The following is a 21,180-nucleotide window of genomic DNA, read 5'->3' as shown; positions in this document are numbered from 1 at the left end:
AATCTGCTCTTTAAGTTTTCTGTGACTTCCCAAGTGACAGTGAACTAATTAAATGGGGGACGGGCTACTTAAAGAGTTGTCTGTGCAGTATCACCTGTGGGCTTTTTGGAACTACAAGTTCAGAGCTCCACCCCAGAATTTGCATTTTAACAAGATCCTCAGATGATTCCTATGTCCATTAACGTTTTGGAGCCCCTGGTTTTCTGACCCGGGAATAACTCTTGGGGGAACTTTTCATGTAGAAAGGAGGGGCAGATATAGAATCCGAGAATGTTAAACCAGAATGTCTCCTATAGTATCCAATGAGACTGGCTGCTCTTGGGGATGGGGAACTGTATGCCTTATACAGTTCTGGGTCCCCAGAGCTTGGTCCTTGGAATTGCTCATTAACATCTGTTAAATGAATGAACCAATGACCAAGGTCACCTAGTTCATGGCAGAGTTAGGGCTATTCATCTCCAATATCTGCTTAGCACTTTACAGTTTATTAAATGGCTTTGTTTCCATTACTTTGTATGGGAAACAGCCATGTATAATAGTTAGGACACTGCAAGTGAGGGAGCTGAGTCTCAAAGAATTCAACGATTTTCCCAAAGCCACACAGCTGTAAGAAGAGGAGCCCCCATTCTGCATTAGATTCCAGTTCCAGTTCCATCCTTTGGAGTTAGAATAAGATCAATCTCACTTGTTTTAAAAAATTGATTTACGATATTATATTAGTTTCAGGTGTACAACACAATGATTTGATATTTTTATAGATTATACTCCATACAAAGTTATAAAATATTGGCAATATTCCCGTGCTGTACATTACATCGTTGTAATTTATTTATTTAATACCTTGTAGTTTGTACCTCTTAATCCTCTTTACTTGTTTTTGCCCCTCTCCTCTCAATCTCACTTTCATTCTGTAGTCAGAATGCCTTATACAGGTTTTGGTATTTTTAGGTCCGATCTCCCTGTGCCTCTTTCCTTATGGTGATATAACAGTACCCATCTCATGGAGTTGTTGTAAAGATTATACAAGCACTTACCATAATAAGTGCTCAGGAAATGTTAATTTCCCAACTGTTCCCACTTTTCCTTCTAGGAGGCCTAACCCCGTGGGCTCTAGGTTCCGGCGGGCACTGCACTCTCCCTCCCAAGGCCTCCCGCCTGACTTTCCGCCTTCCGGAGGCTTTCCCTCAATTTTCCAGCCAGCTGCCCCTGACACAATCCTGGGAGAGTTTAATTGGGTACTGCCCTGAACGTGGCTTATTTTGGACTTTTCGAGTGCTGAGAGTGAGTAGGAGAGCGTGTTGAGGAATTCGGAACTGGGAAAAACAGCAGTCTCACAGGAAACAAAAAAACGCTCCGACCCTTAAATAGTGGTCTGCCCTACGGACGTGTTTACACCGGCCCCCTCTGGCCGCCAGGCGGCGCGCGAGGACGCCGGAAGTCTGTCCCGGACTGCGCATGCGTCCTTCTTCTCCGTTACTCTTCCATTCACTTCCGTTGAGCTTTGCATAGCAGTTTGTCCCAGGCGACAACCCGTACGCATCCTAATCTAGCCAGGGAACTAAGAGTCGGAGGAGCGGGATCCGGGAGTTTGCTCAGTCCGGACGTCTTCGGGACCGGCAGGATGTGCTCCCTGGCGTTGTTCCCTCCGCCGCCGCCTAGGGGACAAGTCACCCTATACGAGCACAATAACGAGCTGGTGACGGGCAGTAGCTATGAGAGTCCGCCTCCCGACTTCCGGGGCCAGGTGGTCAGGGCGAGGAGGGAGGAGACCTACAGGCGAGGGGGGCAGAGTCGGAGAGAATGGGGGAGCAGAGGCAACGTGATAGGGGCGGAGTCGAGGTCCCCAGACTGGAGTATTGGAAATAGCCTGGCTCAGGCTGGAGAAGAATAGAAGGACTGGGATGTATTTAAGAGCTGGGATTGGAGGATAAGGGATGCTGAGGGGCTGTGGTGCGGGCCTAGTGGGAACGGAGAGTGAGGGCGAATCTAGGGGATGTGAGGGTGCAGGAGGACTTCTGAAAAGTTGGTACAGAATCTGGGAGAACTGGGAAGGCACAACCTGGGGAGTTTTTTCCTGTGGTGTTTCTGGGAAGGAAAAGGAAGAGAAACTTACATTTATTGAGCGTTTGCTTGGAAGAAAGGCTCTGAGTCAGGTGTTCTCCACAAATGTTTTAATAATGTGATTTAATCACAGCAACCCTATGAAATATTATTCTAGTTTTACAGATAAGGGAGCTAAGACCTGTTTCCCTGTCCCACAAGTGTTATATATATATATATTTTTTTCTTTTTCCTTTAACATACTTATTGGAGTATAATTGCTTTACAACGTTGTGTTAGTTTCTGCTGTATAACGAAGTGAATCAGCTATATGCATACGTATATCCCCATATCCCCTCCCTCTTGCGTCTCCCTCCCACCCTCCTTATCCCACCCCTCTAGGTGGTCGCAAAGCACCAAGCTGATCACCCTGTGCTATGCAGCTTCTTCCCACTAGCTATCTGTTTTACATTTGGTAGTGTATATATGTTAATGTTGCTCTCTCACTTCGTCCCAGCTTACCCTTCCCCCTCCCTGTGTCCTCAAGTCCATTCTCTACATCTGTGTCTTTATTCCTGTCCTGCCCCTAGGTTCATCAGAATCTTTTTTTTTTTTTAGATTATATATATGTTCGCATACGGTATTTGTTTTTCTCTTTCTGACTTACTTCACTCTGTATGACAGACTCTGGGTCCATCCACCTCACTACAAATAACTCAATTTCGTTTCTTTTTATGGCTGAGTAATATTCCATTATATATATATATGCCACATCTTTATTATTTTTTAAAATTAATTTATTATTTTATTTTTGGCTGCATTGGGTCTTCGTTGCTGTGCACGGGCTTTCTCTAGTTGTGGCGAGCGGGAGCTACTCTTCGTTGCGGTGCATGGGCTTCTCATTGTGGTAGCTTCTCTTGTTGCAGAGCATGGGCTATAGGTGCCTGGGCTTCAGTAGTTGTGGCATGCGGGCTTCAGTAGTTGTGGCACGCAAGCTCTAGAGCGCAGGCTCAGAAGTTGTGGCTCACGGACTTAGTTGCTCCGCGACATGTGGGATCTTCCCGGACCAGGGCTTGAACCCGTGTCTCCTGCATTGGCAGGTAGATTCTTAACCACTGCGCCACCAGGGAAGCCCACATCTTCTTTATCTGTTCATCTGTCGATGGACACTTAGGTTGCTTCCAGGTCCTGGCTATTGTAAATAGTGCTGCAATGAACATTGTGTTACATGACTCTTTTTGAATTATGGTTTTCTCAGGGTGTATGCCCAGTAGTGGGATTGCTGGTCATATGGTAGTTCTATTTTTAGTTTTTTAAGGAACCGCCATACTGTTCTCCATACTAGCTGTATCAATTTACATTCCCACCAACAGTGCAAGAGGGTTCCCTTTTCTCCATACCCTCTCCAGCATTTATTGTTGTAGATTTTTTGATGATGGCCATTCTGACCGGTGTGAGGTGATACCTCATTGTAGTTTTGATTTGCATTTCTCTAATGATTAGTGATGTTGAGCATCTTTTCATGTGTTTGTTGGCAATCTGTATACCTTCTTTGGAGAAATGTCTATTTAGGTCTTCTGCCCATTTTTGGATTGGGTTGTTTGTTTTTTTTTGATATTGAGCTGCATGAACTGCTTGTATATTTTGGAGATTAATCCTTTGTAAGTTGCTTCGTTTGCAAATATTTTCTCCCATTCTGAGGGTTGTCTTTTCGTCTTGTTTATGGTTTCCTTTGCTGTGCAAAAGCTTTTGTGTTTCATTAGGTTCCATTTGTTTATTTTTGTTTTTATTTCCATTTCTTTAGGAGGTGGGTCAAAAAGGATCTTGCTGTGATTTATGTCATAGAGTGTTCTGCCTATGTTTTCCTCTAAGGGTTTTATAGTGTCTGGCCTTACATTTAGGTCTTTAATCCATTTTGAGTTTATTTTTGTGTATGGTGTTAGGAAGTGTTTTAATTTTATTCCTTTACATGTAGCTGTCCAGTTTTCCCAGCACCACTTATTGAAGAGGCTGTCTTTTCTCCACTGTATATTCTTGCCTCCTTTCTCAAAGATAAGGTGACCATATGTGCATGGGTTTGTCTCTGGGCTTTCTGTCCTGTTCCATTGATCTGTATTTCTGTTTTTGTGCCAGTATCATACTGTCTTGATTACTGTAGCTTTGTACTATAATCTGAAGTCCGGAAGCCTGATTTGTCCAGCTCCATTTTTCTTTCTCAAGATTGCTTTGGCTATTCAGGGTCTTTTGTGTTTCCCTACAAATTGTGCAATTTTCTGTTCTAGTTGTGTGAAAAATGCCATTGGTAATTTGATAGGGATTGCATTGAATCTGTAGATTGCTTTGGGTAGTATAGTCATTTTCACAATGTTGATTCTTCCAATCCAAGAACATGGTATATCTCTCCATCTGTTTGTATCATCTTTAATTTCTTTCATCAGTGTCTTATAGATTTCTGAATACAGGTCTTTTGTCTCCTTAGGTAGGTTTATTCCTAGGTATTTTATTCTTTTTGTTGCAGTGGTAAATGGGAGTGTTTCCTTAATTTCTCTCTCAGATTTTTCGTCATCAGTTTATAGGAATGCAAGAGATTTCTCTGCATTAATTTTGTATCCTGCTACTCTACCACATTCATTGATTAGTAGTAGTTTTCTGGTAGCATCTTTAGGATTCTCTCTATATAGTATCATGTCATCTGCAAACAGTGACAGTTTTACTTCTTCTTTTCCGATTTGGATTCCTTTTATTTCTGTTTCTTCTCTGATTGCTGTGGCTAAAACTTCCAAAACTATGTTGAATAATGGTGGTGAAGGTGGGCAGCCTTGTCTTGTTTCTGATCTGAGAAGAAATGGTTTCAATTTTTCACCATTGAGAACAATGTTGGCTGTGGGTTTGTCATATATGGCCTTTATTATGTTGAGGTAGGTTCCCTCTATGCCTACTTTCTGGAGCGTTTTTATCATAAATGGGTGTTGAATTTTGTCAAAAGCTTTTTCTGCATCTATTGAGACTATCATGTGGTTTTTATCCTTCATTTTGTTAATGTGATGTATCACATTGACTAATTTGTGTATATTGAAGAATCCTTGCATTCCTGAGATAAACCCCACTTGATCATGGTGTTTGAACCTTTTAATGTGCTGTTGGATTCTGTTTGCTAGTATTTTGTTGAGGATTTTTGCATCTGTGTTCATCAGAGATATTGGCCTGTAGTTTTCTTATTTTGTGACATCTTTGTCTGGTTTGGTATCAGGGTGATGGTGGCCTCATAGAATGAGTTTGGGAGTGTTCCTCCCTCTGCTATATGTTGGAAGAGTTTGAGAAGGATAGGTGTTATCTCTTCTCTAAATGTTTGATAGAATTCGCCTGTGAAGCCATCTGGTCCTGGGCTTTTGTTTGTTGGAAGTTTTTTAATCGCAGTTTCAATTTCAGTGCTTGTGATTGGTCTGTTTATATTTTCTGTTTCTTCCTGGTTCAGTCTCAGAAGGTTGTACTTTTCTAAGAATTTGTCCATTTCTTCCAGATTGTCCATTTTATTGGCATAGAGTTGCTTGTAGTAATCTCTCATGATCCTTTGTATTTCTGCAGCATCAGTTGTTACTTCTCCTTTTTCATTCTAATTCTGTTGATTTGAGTCGTCTCCCTTTTTTTCTTGATGAGTCAGGCTAATGGTTTATCAATTTTGTTTATCTTCTCAAAGAACCAGTTTTTAGTTTTCTTGATCTTTGCTATTGTTTCCTTCATTTCTTTTTCATTTATTTCTGATCTGATCTTTATGATTTCTTTCCTTCTGCTAACTTTGAGGTTTTTTTTGGTTCTTCTTCCTCTAATTGCTTTAGGTGTAAGGTTAGGTTCTTTATTTGAGATTTTTCTTGTTTCTTGAGGTAAGGTTGTATTGCTGTAAACTTCCCTCTTAGAACTGCTTTTGCTGCATCCCATATGTTTTGGGTTGTTGTGTTTTCATTGTCATTTGTTTCTAGGTATTTTTTGATTTCCTCTTTGATTTCTTCTGTGGTCTCTCGGTTATTTAGTAGCATATTATTTAGCCTCCACGTGTTTGTATTTTTAAATTTTTCCTGTAGGTGATATCTAGTCTCATAACGTTGTGGTCGGAAAAGATACTTGATACGATTTCAGTTTTCTTAAATTTACCAAGGCTTGATTTGTGACCCAGAATATGATCTATCCTGGAGAATGTTCCATGAGCACTTGAGAAGAAAGTGTATTCTGTTGTTTTTGGATGCAGTGTCCTATAAATATCAATTAAGTCCATCTTGTTTAATGTATCATTTAAAGCTTGTGTTTCCTTATTTATTTTCATTTTGGATGATCTGTCCATTGGTAAAAGTCAGGTGTTAAAGTCCCCTACTATTATTGTGTTACTATTTCCCCTTTTATGGCTGTTAGCATTTGCCTTATGTATTGAGGTGCTCCTATGTTGGGTGCATAAATATTTACAATTGTTATATCTTCTTCTTGGATTGATCCATTGATCATTATGTAGTGTCCTTCTTTGTCTCTTGTAATAGTGTTTGTTTTTTTTGTTTTAATTTATTTTTGGCTGCATTGGGTCTTCGTTGCTGCACGCAGGCTTTCTCTAGTTGTGGCGAGCGGGGGCTACTCTTCGTTGTGGTGTGCGGGCTTCTCATTGCAGTGGCTTCTCTTGTTGCAGAGCACGGGCTCTAGGCACGTGGTCTTCAGTAGTTGCGGTGTGCAGGCTTCAGTAGTTGTGGTTTGCAGGCTCTAGAGCGCAGGCTCAGTAGTTGTGGTGCATGGGCCTTGTTGCTCCACGGCATGTGGGAATCTTCCCGGACCAGGGCTCAAACCCATATCCCCTGCATTGGCAGGCAGGTTCTTAACCACTGCACCGCCAGGGAAGCCCCTAGTCTTTGTTTTAAAGTCTATTTTGTCTGATATGAGGATTGCTATTCTAGCTTTCTTTTGATTTCTATTTGCATGGAATATCTTTTTCCATCCCTTCACTTTCAGTCTGTATGTGTCCCTAGGTCTGAAGTGGGTCTTTTGTAGACAGCATATGTATGGGTCTTGTTTTTGTATCCATTCAGCCAGTCTATGCCTTTTGGTTGGAACATTTAATCCATTTACGTTTAAGGTAATTATCAATATGTATGTTCCTATTACCATGTTCTTAATTGTTTAGGGTTTGTTTTTGTAGGTCTTTTCCTTCTCTTGTGTTTCCTGCCTAGAGAAGTTCCTTTAGCATTTGTGCTGGTTTGGTGGTGCTGAATTCTCTTAACTTTTGCTTATCTGTAAAGGTTTTAATTTCTCCTTTGAATCTGAATGAGATCCTTGCTGAGTAGAGTAATCTTGTGTGTAGATTTTTCCCTTTCATCACTTTAAATATGTCCTGCCACCCCCTTCTGGCTTGCAGAGTTTCTGCTGAAAAATCAGCTGTTAACCTTATGGGGATTCCCTTGTATGTTATTTGTTGCTTTTCCCTTGCTGTTTTTAGTATTTTTTCTTGTATTTAATTTTTGATAGTTTCATTAATATTTGTCTCGTTGTGTTTCTCTTTGGGTTTATCCTGTATGGTACTCTCTGTGCTTCCCAGACTTAATCGACTGTTTCCTTTCCCATGTTAGGGAAATTTTCAAGTATAATCTCTTCAGATATTTTCTCAGCCTCTTTCTTTTTCTCTTCTTCTTCTGGCACCCCTATAATTCGAATGTTGGTGCGTTTATGTTGTCCCAGAGGTCTCTGAGACCGTCCTCAGTTCTTTGCATTCTTTTTTCTCTTTATTCTGCTCCCTGGCAGTTATTTCCACCATTTTATCTTCCAGCTCACTTATCCATTCTTCTGCCTCAGTTATTCTGTTATTGATTCCTTCTGGAGTATTTTTTTTAATATATTTATTTTATTTATTTATTTTTGGCTGTGTTGGGTCTTCGTTGCTGTGCACAGGCTTTCTCTAGTTGCAGCGAGCAGGGGCTACTCTTCGTTGCAGTGCACAGGCTTCTCATTGCGGTGGCTTCTCTCATTGTGGAGCATGGGCTCTAGGCGCATGGGTTTCAGTAGTTTGCAGCATGCAGGTCCAGTAGTTGTGGCTCATGGGCTCTAGAGCACAAGCTCAGTAGTTGTGGTGCACGGGCTTAGTTGCTCCGCGGCATGTGGGATCTTCCCGGACCAGAGGTCGAGCCCATGTCCCCTGCATTGGCAGGTGGATTCTCAACCACTGCGCCACCAGGGAAGCCCCTAGAGTATTTTTTTTTAATTAATTAATATATTTATTTTTGGCTGTGTTGCGTCTTTGTTGCTGCGTGCGGGCTTTCTCTAGTTGCAGTGAGCGGGCGCTACTCTTCATTGCAGTGCACGGGCTTCTTATTGCAGTGGCTTCTCTTGTTGTGGAGCACAGGCTCTAGGTGCACGGGCTTCAGTAGTTGTGGCACACGGGCTTCAGTAGTTGTGGCTGGTGGGCTCTAGAGCGCAGGCTCAGCAGTTGTGGCACACGGGCTTAGTTGCTCTGCAGCATGTGGAATCTTCCCAGGCCAGGGCTAGAACCCGTGTCCCCTGCATTGGCAGGTGGATTCTTAACCACTGCGCCACCAGGGAAGTCCAGCCCCTAGAGTATTTTTCTTTTTTTTCGTGGTACGCAGCCCTCTCACTGTTGTGGCCTCTCCCGTTGCCGAGCACGGGCTCTGGACGCGCAGGCTCAGCGGCCATGGCACACGTGCTTAGTTGCTCCACAGCATGTGGGATCTTCCCGGACCGGGGCACGAACCCGTGTCCCCTGCATCAGCAGGCGGACTCTCAACCACTGTGCCACCAGGGAAGCCCCCCCTAGAGTATTTTTAATTTCAGTAATTGTGTTGTTCATCACTGTTTGTTTGCTCTTTAGTTCTTCTAGATCCTTGTTAAATGTTTCTTGTATTTTTTCCATTCTGTTTCCAAGATTTTGGATCATCTTTACTATCATTACTCTGAATTCTTTTTCAGGTAGGTTGCCTATTTCATCTTCATTTATTTGGTCTTGTAGGTTTTTACCTTGCTCCTTTGTCTGTAACTTTTTTTTTTTTTTTTAAAGAAGATGTTGGGAGTAGGAGTTTATTGATTAATTTATTGTATTTTTGCTGTGTTGCGTCTTCGTTTCTGTATGAGGGCTTTCTCTAGTTGTGGCAAGCGGGGCCACTCTTCATCGCGGTGTGCGGGCATCTCACTGTTGTGGCCTCTCTTGTTGCGGAGCACAGGCTCCAGACATGCAGGCTCAGTTGTTGTGGCTCACGGGCCTAGTTGCTCTGTGGCATGTGGGATCCTCCCAGACCAGGGCTCAAACCCGTGTCCCCTGCATTAGCAGGCAGATTCTCAACCACTACGCCACCAGGGAAGCCCTGTAAAGTATTTTTTTTGTCGTTTCTTTTTTTTTTTTTTCTCTTTTTGATGGTGGTGCTGTATTCCTGTCTTACTGGTTGTTTGGCCTGAGACGTCCAGCACTGGAGTTTGCAGGCAGTTGGATAGAGATGGGTCTTGGTGCCGAGATGAGGACCTCCGGGAGGCCTCACTCTGATTAATATTCCCTGGGTCCTGAGGTTCTTTGTTAGTCCAGCGGTTTGGACTCGGAGCTCCCAGCACAGGAGCTCGGGCCCGACCTCTGGCCTGGGAACCAGGGTCTTGCAAGCTTCGTGGCATGGTAAAAAAAAAAAAAAAAGAAAGAGAAAAAGGAGCAGTACAATATCAAAGAATAAGAACCAAAATAAAATTAGAAAGATAAAAAATATATTAGGAAAAATAAAACTATAGTTAAAGCAACTGGTTGCTGGGGGTTACTCCTGTCCCCTTAGGTGTCCATGGTTCCCCAGCGGTGCCTGGTAGGTGCCCTAGTTGTGAGGAGACACGAATTCCACATCCTTCTAGTATGCCATCTTGACTCCGCCCCTCTCCACAAGTGTTATATTTGTGGAAATGGGAAACAGGTCTCTGGAGCCTCTTACCCTCAGCCCTGCCGAGGGTTGGAGATGGCAGGACGTTCAGTAGAGATTAGGGAAGAGACTGACTCACTGTCATACCTCATTTCTGGCTCTAGTGGATCAATCTTCCTGTCCTAAACCTTACTAAGGATCCCCTGAAGACCCCTGGGAGGTTGGACCATGGTACAAGAACGGCCTTCATCCACCACCGGGAACAAGTGTGGAAGAGATGCATCAACATTTGGTGAGACATGGCAAAGGGTCTCTTGGGCCAGTGGTCTGCAGATCCTGGAAGCAGTGAGGTCACCACCCCCTCTGCCTTGGCCTCCCAGCCCTCTCTAGCTCAGAGCTGTGTATCATTCAGCATATCAAATTATCAGTCCTTTTTGTGGAAGTCAAGGCTGTGCAACAGTAGTTCCATTTCAACTCCAGTGACTTGCTTTCCTTTTTGGTTTAATTCTGTGAACCTGTTCCCTCCTTATGTCATTATTACTTTCTGAGCCTTTACTTGAAGCTCAGCAAGGTTAGGTATAAGGTTGCAGCGAATAATCTCATACATAGGTCATTCATTTTGCACATGTAGGAGTGAAGCCTGGATTGAATTCCTGGCTGTGCCACTTTTTAGCTGTGTGACCTTGGTCAAGTTACTTAATCACTCTGTCCCTCAATTTCATCTGTAAAAGGGAGCCTATCTTACAAGGTTGTAGTGATGATTAAATGAGTAAAACACTTAGAACAGTGCCTGGCCCATATTAATCCCATCAAGAGTTAGCTATTATTCTTACTATTATCATCATCATCATATGTAGGATGAATTCCTACAAGTGAAGTAGCTGGGTTCAAAGGGTATGTTCATTTGTAATTTCATGAGCTATTGCCATATAGTCCTCTGTTTAAATTGTACATATTTACAGACCTACCACCAGTGTATGAGACAACTGTACTCCAATAAAAATTAAAAAACAGGGCTTCCCTGGTGGTGCAGTGGTTGAGAGTCCGCCTGCCGATGTGGGGGACATGGGTTCGTGTCCCGGTCCGGGAAGATCCCACATGGCGTGGAGCGGCTGGGCCCGTGAGCCACGGCCGCTGAGCCTGCGCGTCCGGAGCCTGTGCTCCGCAGCGGGAGAGGCCACAACAGTGAGAGGCCCGCGTACCGCAAAAAAAAAAAAAAAAAAAAAAAAAAAAAAAAAAATTAAAAAACATCAACAAAACAAACACAGTGTATGAGAGTGCCTGTTTCCTAACACATGTGCTATCAAGCTTTGATATTTGATATTGCATTACAGTTTAATTTGCATGTCTCCTTGAGTGCAGCTAAACATCAAGTCATGGTCTGAAAAGCCATTCAGTCCTGGGTGCTTTCTCACTTTCTGCCTCTCTAGCTGCTGCTTCTCTTCCTGCTCTCTTTTTTTTTTTTTTTTTTTTTTTTAATGAGGTACGCGGGCCTCGCACTGTTGTGGCCTCTCCCGTTGCGGAGCACAGGCTCCAGACGCGCAGGCTCAGCGGCCATGGCTCATGGGCCCAGCCGCTCCGCGGCATGTGGGATCTTCCCGGACCGGGGCACGAACCCGCGTCCCCTGCATCGGCAGGCGGACTTTCAACCACTGCGCCACCAGGGAAGCCTCCTGCTCTCTCTTAAATGTTGGTGTCCCTAGGCTGGACTTGTGATTGATGCTCCACACCTGGGTGTTCACTTGTCTGCCCAACACCCTCGGTTAGAGATATTCCACAGGCTTCATACACTCAGCTTGTTCAAAATCAATCTCTTCATTTTCCTCTCTAAGCTGGCTTCTTCCTTGTGATTTTCATCTCAAGGAATAGCCTTCCTAGTCATATAGAAGCAAGTGGTTTGAATGTAGGCTCTGGGGCAGGCAGACAGGTTGAATCCTGACTCTGCTATTTCCTACTTAGTTCACCTTTGATAATTAACCTCTTCACACTCTCTGTTCTCTTATCTAAAAATGCTGATGATAACAATACCTATTTTGTAGGGTTGTGATAAAGGCTGAATTAGATGATGCATGTGACGCATCTAGCCCAGCCCTGGCACAGTGTAAGCAGTATTAGATGCTATAATTATCACCTGCGTGTTTCCCTTGATATTGCTCTTTCCCTTACTAATGTCTAATTAGTCCTCCAATCCTGTCCATTCTACTTCCTCGAGCACTCAAATCTGTCTTTTCTCCATCCCCAGTGGTTCAGGCCACTTTGGCCTTTCTTCTAGATTCCTGAAGTAGCCTCTTAACCCATTTCTTTCTCTCCATTCTTTTTCCCCTCTAATCTGCAGCCAGACTGATCTTTCTAAAATGCCAGTGTGATCAGTTTATTCCTCAGCTTAAACTCTTTCTGTGGCTTTCCATTCACTATCTTAGGGCAAGTCTTTTTTTTTTTTTAATAATTTGTTTCGTAAATTTATTTTATTATTATTTTTTATAAATCTATTGTTTATCAATCGATCTATTTTTTCTAAATCTATAAAATTTATTTTTGGCTGCGTTGGGTCTTTGTTGCTGCGTGTGAGTTTTCTCTAGTTGCAGTGAGCGGGGGCAACTCTTCGTTGCAGTGCATGGGCTTCTCATTGCGGCGGCTTCTCTTGTTGCGGAGCACGGGCTCTAGGCACTCGGGCTCAGTAGTTGTGGCTCGCAGGCTCTAGAGCACAGGCTCAGTAGTTGTGGCGCACGGGCTTAGTTGTTCCACGGCATGTGGGATCTTCCTGGACCAGGGCTTGAACCCGTGTCCCCTGCATTGGCAGATGGATTCTTAACCACTGTGCCACCAGGGAAGTCCCTTAGGGCAAGTCTTGACTCCTTGATCTGTGCACAAAGCCCTGAAAGAGCTCTGAGCCTTAGTTGCCTCACTGGTGGACAATTTATATATTGTCCTCTCATGGGTACAATGAAAGGACTATATAAAGTACATGTCACATAGTTGTCACTCATTAAGTGTGAGTGTTATTTTTAATACATGTTTATTGAGTGAATGAATAGATGAACTTAGAGAGCAGACTGAAGGGATCAGAGTGACTCACAGCTCCCTCTCCTGTTCAGGCGTGATGTGGGACTTTTTGGTGTGCTGAATGAAATTGCAGACTCAGAGGAGGAGGGTAAGTGTGTTTACCTCTAGCCTTCTCTAGTTTTATGGTTGCCATCTCCCGTCCATATTCCCCCTAATTCATCCCAATACCTGTTGGCCCAGCGCCTTTCCCTTTAGCCCTGTATTTCCCAGCCCATTTGACTCTGCTGGTACCATCTTCTCTTCCCCTCTACCTACCCCCATACCATAGAGTGGGTGTCCGGAGCACTTGTTGGGTGGAAGGATCTGGGGAGTGCTTGCCCTTGCTCGTCCCTCACCTAGGAGGGTGCCCAGTGAGAACCCTGTGAATGGTTTAATCACAGCTGCTTTCTCAACCCCACAGTGTTTGAGTGGGTGAAGACGGCATCCAGCTGGGCCCTGGCACTCTGTCGATGGGCCTCCTCCCTCCATGGGTCTCTGTTTCCCCATCTGTCTGTAAGTTTGGCTTCCCCCCGGCCCTCCCTGGCTGCTGCTCTCCCACTCCCACCCCCTCTCCACTTCCTATGTCTTAGGGTCAGGGTGTGATGAGAAGACTGCAGAGGGTATGAATGGTGCAGCTCCCCTGTGGGAGCATCGAGGGGATAAGCTCCTTTTTTCCCAGTGCAACCTCTATCCGCTTTGTTATTACAGCTCAGGAGTGAAGATCTGATTGCTGAATTCGCTCAAGTCACAAACTGGTGAGTGTACAAGCTCTGGAGCTATTGTGGGAAGCAAGTCCTGAACCTTGGAACTTCTTCTGGGGAGAGGGAAATCAAGGCAGAGACTCCTCATACCCCTTTCCTGACTGCTCCCCACATTCTCCCTCCTACCGCCCCCAAAAAGAAAGAAAAGCAGTGAAAAATAATAGTGTCCTCACACAGAAGGGAACCCGAGCTCTGGGCCGGGAATGGCGAGGTGCAGGTTGGGACTCCTCACCCTCACTCCTGCCCCAGGTCCAGCTGCTGCTTGAGGGTCTTTGCGTGGCACCCACACACCAACAAGTTTGCGGTGGCCCTGCTAGATGACTCCATCCGTGTGTATAATGCCAACAGGTATGTGTGGGGCACACTGGGTGGACTCGGAGTCTTCAGTCTCCATCGGTCAGTCCCCACTTCCTTCTCCAGCCTTGGTGCCCAGGGAGTCCTGCAGTTCCTGGGCCTGGTCCATGGCTCCTTCCAGAACTGGGGTCAGGGAAGCCCCACAACTGGATGCGTCCTCTTTCCAGATCCAGTCTTTATCCTGTCCTCTGTCCCACAATACCCACAGGCCCTGGATGATCAGCTTTCTCTCTGGATTTCCCTCCTCAACCACAACTCAGGTCGCTGCGCCTTAGTGTCCCTGCTTTGACCCCATCCCCTCCCCTTTCACCCCAGCACTATAGTCCCCTCCCTGAAGCACCGGCTGCAGCGAAATGTGGCGGCCCTGGCCTGGAAGCCCCTCAGTGCCTCCGTCTTGGCTGTGGCCTGCCAGAGCTGCATTCTCATCTGGACCCTGGACCCCACGTCCTTGTCTACCCGGTGAGTCCCAGCTGTCTCTCTCTTACCTTGGCCTGAGGGTCGTGGCCATGCTGGGGTGGTGAGGAGGTCTGGAAGGAGAAGTTCTTTTTCCTCACAGCACTTCCCAGGGCTACGGGAGAAGCAGACCTAAGGCCAAGGTGGAGGTGCTGAGAAGATCTAATCTAGAGAAAGGGACAGAACTGGGGGCTTCTGGGATTGTGGGGAGTTTGTACCTATGGATCATGGATTGGAAAGACTGTCTCTTTCAGAGGACTGCCAGATGTAGGTTTAAAGGAAAGGGGGAAGGGAATTAATATGGATAAAAGCTGAAACCGATGAAATTGGAAAAAATCCCCATGAGGACTAACTAAATATAGAACCAGAAACTGGTTCTTTAAATTATGAATAAAGAAGAAAACCTTTTGGCCAGCCTTAATAAGGTAAAATAGAAAATCAAAGTACACTATTTTCAAAATGGGAAAGGAGAGATAACCGCAAATATGGAAGAAAATAGAATTATTGAGCATATTATATATAAGTTTAGACTAACAGATTTGAAAACCTAAAGGAAATGTTTGTCTAGCAAAATATATGTTATCAAAGTGGACTGTAGAAGCAATTAAAACGGATGAGCTCTACCCCTAAAAAAAGATGCCAGGCTGAGATGGTTTTATGAGAGTTCTATCTAATTGTCAAAGAAAAGATAATCTCCATGTTATCTGAACTAATCCAGATCATAAAAAATTTGGAAAGCCTCCTGATTTATTTTCCTTTTAATAAACTTTGTGCATAATTTTAGATTTTTAGAAAAGCTGCAAAGATAGTAGAGTTTTGGTATACCTTTCACATCATCGTTAACGTCTGATATAACCATGTTAGATTTGTCAAAACTAAGAAACTGACATTTGTACATTGTTATTAACTAAACTCCAAACTTTGTTCTAATTTCACCAGTTTTCTCATTAATGTCCTCTTTCTGTCCCAGGATCAATCCTGATTTATTTCTTTTTATACAAATCTTTTTTAAAATATATATATATATTATTTATTTATTTGGCTGTGCGGGTCTTTAGTTGTGGCACTCGGAATCTTTGTTGTGGCATGCGGGATCTTTCATTGCGGTGCATGGGCTCTCTAGTTGTGGCACACAGGCTCTAGAGCACACGGGCTTGGTTGCCCCACGGCATGTGAGATCTTAGTTCCCTGACCAGGGCTCGAACCCACGTCCCCTGAGTTGGAAGGTGTATTCTTAACCACTGGACCATGAGGGAAGTCCCCATCCTGATTTATTTCCATAAACCTAATGTAACCTAACCTGACAATAGGTGGTATAAGAAAGAAAATATTTGAGCATAGATTTTATTTATTTATTTACTTACTTCCCTCCTTCCCTCCTTCCTTACTTTACTTCCTCACCATGCCTCGTGGCTTGCGGGATCTTAGTTCCCCGACCAGGGGTTTTTTTTGTTTTAAATTTTTATTGCAGTATAGTCAATTTACAATGTTGTGTTAGTTTCTGCTGTACAGCAAAGTGAATCAGTTATACATATACATATATCCACTCTTTTTTTAGATTCTTTTCCATATAGGCCATTACAGAGTATTGAGTAGAGTTCCCTGTGCTATACAGTAGATCTTTAGTTATGTATTTGATATACTGACCAGGGACTGAACCTGCGCCCTTGGCAGTGAAAGCATGAAGTCCTAACCACTGGACTGTCAGGGAACTCCCCTGAGCATAGATTTTAAAATGCTTAATAAAATATTAGCAAATAGAGTCCAAAAGCATATTTAAAAAAAAATCGTAACCAAGTAGAATATTCCAGAAATTAAAAACTATTCACCATTAGGAAGTCTATTAAAATGATTGTTACATTTGCAAATTAAAGGAGGAAAGTGTTTCTATAAATAAATGCCCTTCTCAATAAGCAGACATTCAGCTGAATACATAAACAGGAATACAAAGAGACAACCTAAACATAAAGAGTATATATGCAAAATCAGTGGCTACCATATTGAACAGTGAAATAGGAAATACTAAAGGTATTTCCAGTAATGTCAAGATAAAGACAGAGATGTCATTACCACCATTATTAACCAACATTATTTGTGGAGGTTCTTTTGAGGGCAGTTAAGACAAGAAAAGGAAACATGGTAAAGTCTTGTGAAAGAAGAGAAAATTATTTTTATTTGATGATATGATTTTAAACCTAGATAAGACAAGAGATTCAACCAAAAAAACCTATTTAATCTAATAAGAAATTTAAGTAGTAAGGTAACTGGATCCAAGAAACTGAAAATGTAATAGCTTCCCTTGGTACCAACAATAATCAGTTGAGAAATTACAATGGAAAATATGTTCTATTTACAACAGGTACAACAATTACTATAGATTACTAGGAATAAATTGTTAAATTTATTTAATCTGTTAGACATCTGAAGAAAGTGGTTGAAGAATATTAAACAAGCGCTTAATTAATGGAGGGATGTGTTATATTCCTGGGTAGGAAAATTTAATCATGAAGATGTCAGATTAAGTGTATTTCCCATCAGAATTCTGCTGGTTTTTGTTTGTTTTTGTGAACTGGACAAAATAATAGAGTTTTTATGAGAGAATAAATGTGGAAGGATTGCCAAGAAAAGTTTGAAAAGGAAGCATATTGAGAGGAGATTTGCCCTACCAGGTATTGAAATATTTTATGAAGTTATAGTAACAGAAAGTTATTGGCATAAGATCAAACAGATCAGTGTAACAGAACAACATTCAGGAACAGATCTAAGAATTTATGGAAATTTAATATATGATGAATTTGGATTTGCATTGCAATAGAGTAGTTTTTGTTTTTTTTTTTTTAGTGGTTTTGGCATAATTGGCTATCTATTTAGAAAACAATACAGTTTGTCCTTGCTTTACATTTTATATACAAATAAATTCCAAGCAGACAAAAGAACTAAATGTAAAAATAAATAAATAAAAGGACTAGAAGAATGTATAGAATGCTTTTGGGCCCATTCAGAATTATAGTATGATAATTATTATTTTTTTGGCTGCACCGTCAGGCTTGTGGGGTCTTAGTTCCCTGACTGGTGATTGAACCCTGGCCCTCAGCAGTGAGAGCGTGGAGTCCTGACCACTGGACCACCAGGGAGTTCCCAGTATGCTAGTATTATTAAAGTTGAAATGTTTGATAATATCCAATACTAGCAAGACTAGGAAAACTACAGGTAGAGTATATTGTGGTACAAACTTTTCAGAATATATTTGTTGGCATATTTATCTTTTGAAAGGTTCAAGCCTTTTTTTACCTGCAATTCCACTTTAATACTCTATTCTACACAAATAATGACGAGTACATAAAGATATAGGGAATATTTTTTGCAGTACCGTTTGTAACAGCTGAAATATCCATTTGTGGTGGCCTGACTGAGTAAATTGTAGTTCATCTATTCAGTGGAATGCAGTGGGGCCACTGAAAAGAATGAGATGGATCTCTGTAAACTGATGTATTGTAAAGTTAAGAGAGTTAGTTGTAGACTGGTGACCTAAGATCTCATTAGAGCTTAAGGGGGGTATAGTTGGGAGGAGAAAGGACAAGGTGGCATTAATTTGGCTAGTAGCCTGTACCTGTCAGGCCAAGAATGTGGCTCTGGAGATACAGAGCTGACGGACACAGCCGGGGCCCCTCAACTAGTTCCCAGTTTAGTGGGGGGGGGGGGGGGTTTGCCACGTGCGCCATCTTTGATGAGGAGAAAATGATGTGGGAGCGCCGGGGAGGGAAGCTGATTCTGACAAGGAAAGGCAGAAAGACAGAGTTAGGAGCACAGGCTGAATCCTGGAGAGTGGTGGATAACTGTAGGAAGAGAAGAGATTGGAACCTTGAAGTGATGGCATGGATTATCCCATGCTCCAGGCAGGATGGTCCTGTGGGGAGAGGGCTCTCATCTAGAGCAGAACATGCATCTCCCCAGCCCAGTACCTTCTAGCTTTACTGGTCAAAAGTTTTTGTCTCGTTCAGGCTTTTTTGTCCCTTTCACCTGTTTTCCTTTCTGGACCTCCTGATAGTGACTGCCCTTCCTTCCTTCTTTTTCTTTAACTTCCATGATCCTTATTCATTTCCCCCAACCTGGATTTGAACTCAGAGGGGCCATTGGGATTGGGAAGTTTTAGCAGGAGGAGGCAGGGGAATAGAATCATGGGCTTTCTTCCTGTTGTCTTCTAACTCCACACCCCGTTTCCCCTCGGCAGACCCTCTTCCGGCTGTGCCCAAGTGCTCTCTCACCCTGGGCACACGCCTGTCACCAGCTTGGCCTGGGCCCCCAGTGGGGGTCGGCTACTCTCAGCTTCACCTGTGGACGCTGCCATCCTGGTGAGTTGGTCCCCACGCCTCTTCTGGTCATTTCAGCCACCCCAGACTTGAGGAGAGAGCTTTCTTTGCCTGGTGGTGGGAAATACCCTGGGGGAAGGAGAGGAACAGCTGTCCATTCAATCTTAAACATATCCAGGGAAAGGTGCTGCACCAGCCTGACTCCTCAGATGTAGATTTCTGCCTGCTGTCAGTATAGACATAACCCTATTTCCTCCTGTTTTAACTGTCCCTTTCCCACGTCCTCCCCTCTGGTTCTTTGTACCTTAAGGAAGGGCGGCCCCCCGTGGGATGGTAGGGATGCTTGAGTCTCCCCTGTCTCACTCTCTTCCCCTTTCTCCTAGGTATGGGATGTCTCAACAGAGACCTGTGTTCCCCTTCCCTGGTTTCGGGGAGGTGGGGTTACCAACCTGCTCTGGTCCCCGGATGGCAGCAAAGTCCTGGCTACCACTCCTTCAGCTCTCTTTCGGTGAGTAGGGGGAGGGCGGGGAGGGGGGCAGGAACGACCTAGAGAAAGGCACTAGGCTCCTGGAACTGCGAGTGCCACAACCTTCTGTCCGCGTTCCCATTCACCTGAATGTGGGACTGACAGGAAGGGAAGTCCAGGCTGTGACACCTAGAGTTCCTAAGCTGTGACCTGCCTCTCTTTGGCACAGAGTCTGGGAGGCCCAGATGTGGACTTGTGAGCGGTGGCCTACCCTATCAGGGCGATGTCAGGTAGGAGGGACTGTGCGTCTCAGGAGCGGGGGCGGAGGTGGGCCCTGCTCCCCCAGGCGTGTCCCCCCACCTCCTCTACTTCTCTTCCTCGTGTGCTTCCCTCCTGTATTCCCATAGACCACTCTTTCCCTGCCTTTTGCTCCCTGACCCCAGACTGGCTGCTGGAGTCCTGATGGAAACCGCCTGCTGTTCACTGTGTTGGGGGAACCATTGATTTACTCCTTGTCGTTCCCAGAACGTTGTGGTGAGTCCAGGGAAACACTTCTGGATGCACAACATCTGGGGTAGTCGGAGGGAGACAGGAACCATCTGTAATATGCTGCTCTGAAGGATAAAGGGAAGAAACTTGGGGAAAAAAAAAAAGGAATAAGCTTGGGAGCCTTGAGAGGTGTTGATGCCTGTGATGGAGAGGAGGCAGGGGCCAGTGGGAGGCCCCTTTCTTGTCCTTAAGAGCCTCTGCCCTGATCCGCAGGTGAGCGAAAGGGGTGCGTTGGAGGCGCGAAGTCAGCTACGATTGTGGCAGATCTGTCTGAGACGACAGTACAGACACCAGATGGAGAGGAAAGGTGAGCTGGGTGGGCGAGGGAGGGGCAGTGAGACAAAGCTGGGAGGGACGACGCTGAGCCCTCCCAACCTGCTGTTCTGACCCATAGGCTTGGGGGAGAGGCTCACTCCATGGTCTGGGACCCAAGTGGGGAGCGGCTGGCTGTGCTCATGAAAGGTAAGAGGAGGGGAGGGAGGCCTTTGCTCCGGCCGCACCATCTTCCCATTAATTGACTGTTTCCAGGCCCTGGCTGCAGTTCTTCTCTGCCCCTGCCCCTACCCTGGGATTCTGCCTCCAGAGTTCCTTCCTATCCCTGTATCCACTTCTTACAGGAAATCCACGGGTCCAGAATGGTAAACCAGTCATCCTCCTTTTTCGCACTCGAAACAGCCCTGTGTTTGAGCTACTTCCTTGGTAGGTGCTGGGCAGGTGTGGTCCCCCCCGGCCTCCCATACCAAACCCATACCCTCTACACCTGCCTTCTGCCTCCAGCAGCCTGCTCACCTTTCCTTCTGCCCCTAGTGGCGCTGTCCAGGGGGAGCCAGGAGCCCAGGCCCAGCTCATCACTTTCCATCCTTCCTTCAACAAAGGAGCTCTGCTCAGCGTGGTGAGTAGGCCAGCTGCTGTGGTTGCAGGAGTGGGCTGAGGAGCAAGGGCTGCAGCTGCTGTGTGGCTCTGCTGTATGGCCTTCTTTGGGCTCAGACTGGTCAGACTTTGCTTTCCCCTCTCTCTGCAGTGCTGGTCCACGGGCCGGATCGCCCACATCCCTCTGTACTTTGTCAATGCCCAGTTTCCACGTTTTAGCCCAGTGCTTGGCCGAACTCAAGAGCCCCCAGCTGGGGGCGGAGGCTCTATTCATGATCTGCCCCTCTTTACTGAGACGTCCCCAACCTCTGCCCCTTGGGACCCTCTCCCAGGGCCACCCCTTGGTCGGCCCCACTCCCCTCACTCCCGCATTCAATAATAAAAAGTGTCCTTTTTTTGTTTTCCATTCGATTATGAGACTCTTATCTTTACCCAACATTGGGGTATACTGAAGAAGAAGAAGC

General features: G+C 44.6%; 1 protein-coding gene across 2 annotated transcripts; it reads left to right on the top strand.

The window, feature by feature from the left end:
* Window positions 1-1,529: 1,529 nt before the first annotated feature.
* Window positions 1,530-21,140, top strand: AAAS (aladin WD repeat nucleoporin). 2 transcript variants are annotated; one of them, XM_060024862.1, is made up of 16 exons: window positions 1,530-1,744; window positions 10,076-10,203; window positions 13,007-13,062; window positions 13,375-13,466; window positions 13,662-13,708; window positions 13,964-14,062; window positions 14,384-14,527; window positions 18,753-18,873; window positions 19,215-19,339; window positions 19,527-19,587; window positions 19,741-19,831; window positions 20,060-20,153; window positions 20,241-20,308; window positions 20,464-20,545; window positions 20,654-20,738; window positions 20,868-21,140. In XM_060024862.1, the coding sequence occupies exons 1-16, from the start codon at window positions 1,622-1,624 to the stop codon at window positions 21,093-21,095; spliced, it is 1,644 nt and encodes a 547-aa protein (XP_059880845.1). In that variant the 5' UTR covers window positions 1,530-1,621; the 3' UTR covers window positions 21,096-21,140. The 2 variants fall into 2 exon arrangements, with proteins under 2 accessions (XP_059880845.1, XP_059880847.1); XM_060024864.2 differs by lacking the exon at window positions 10,076-10,203 and having other exon boundaries at window positions 1,539-1,744.
* The last annotated feature ends 40 nt before the right edge of the window (window positions 21,141-21,180 follow it).

Source organism: Delphinus delphis, chromosome 11 (genome assembly GCF_949987515.2).
Source record: "Delphinus delphis chromosome 11, mDelDel1.2, whole genome shotgun sequence".
Classification (NCBI taxonomy): Eukaryota; Metazoa; Chordata; class Mammalia; order Artiodactyla; family Delphinidae; genus Delphinus; species Delphinus delphis.
This window is presented reverse-complemented; position numbering and strand designations above follow the sequence as displayed.

What these genes read in the sequence shown, in the direction of transcription:
- AAAS (XM_060024862.1), top strand. Translation starts at nt 1,622, where the DNA reads ATGTGCTCCCTGGCGTTGTTCCCTCCGCCGCCGCCTAGGGGACAAGTC. An exon ending in GCTGGCTGTGCTCATGAAAG is followed by an intron (nt 20,309 to 20,463) that starts GTAAGAGGAGGG and finishes CACTTCTTACAG; the next exon opens with GAAATCCACGGGTCCAGAAT. An exon ending in GTGTTTGAGCTACTTCCTTG is followed by an intron (nt 20,546 to 20,653) that starts GTAGGTGCTGGG and finishes TTCTGCCCCTAG; the next exon opens with TGGCGCTGTCCAGGGGGAGC.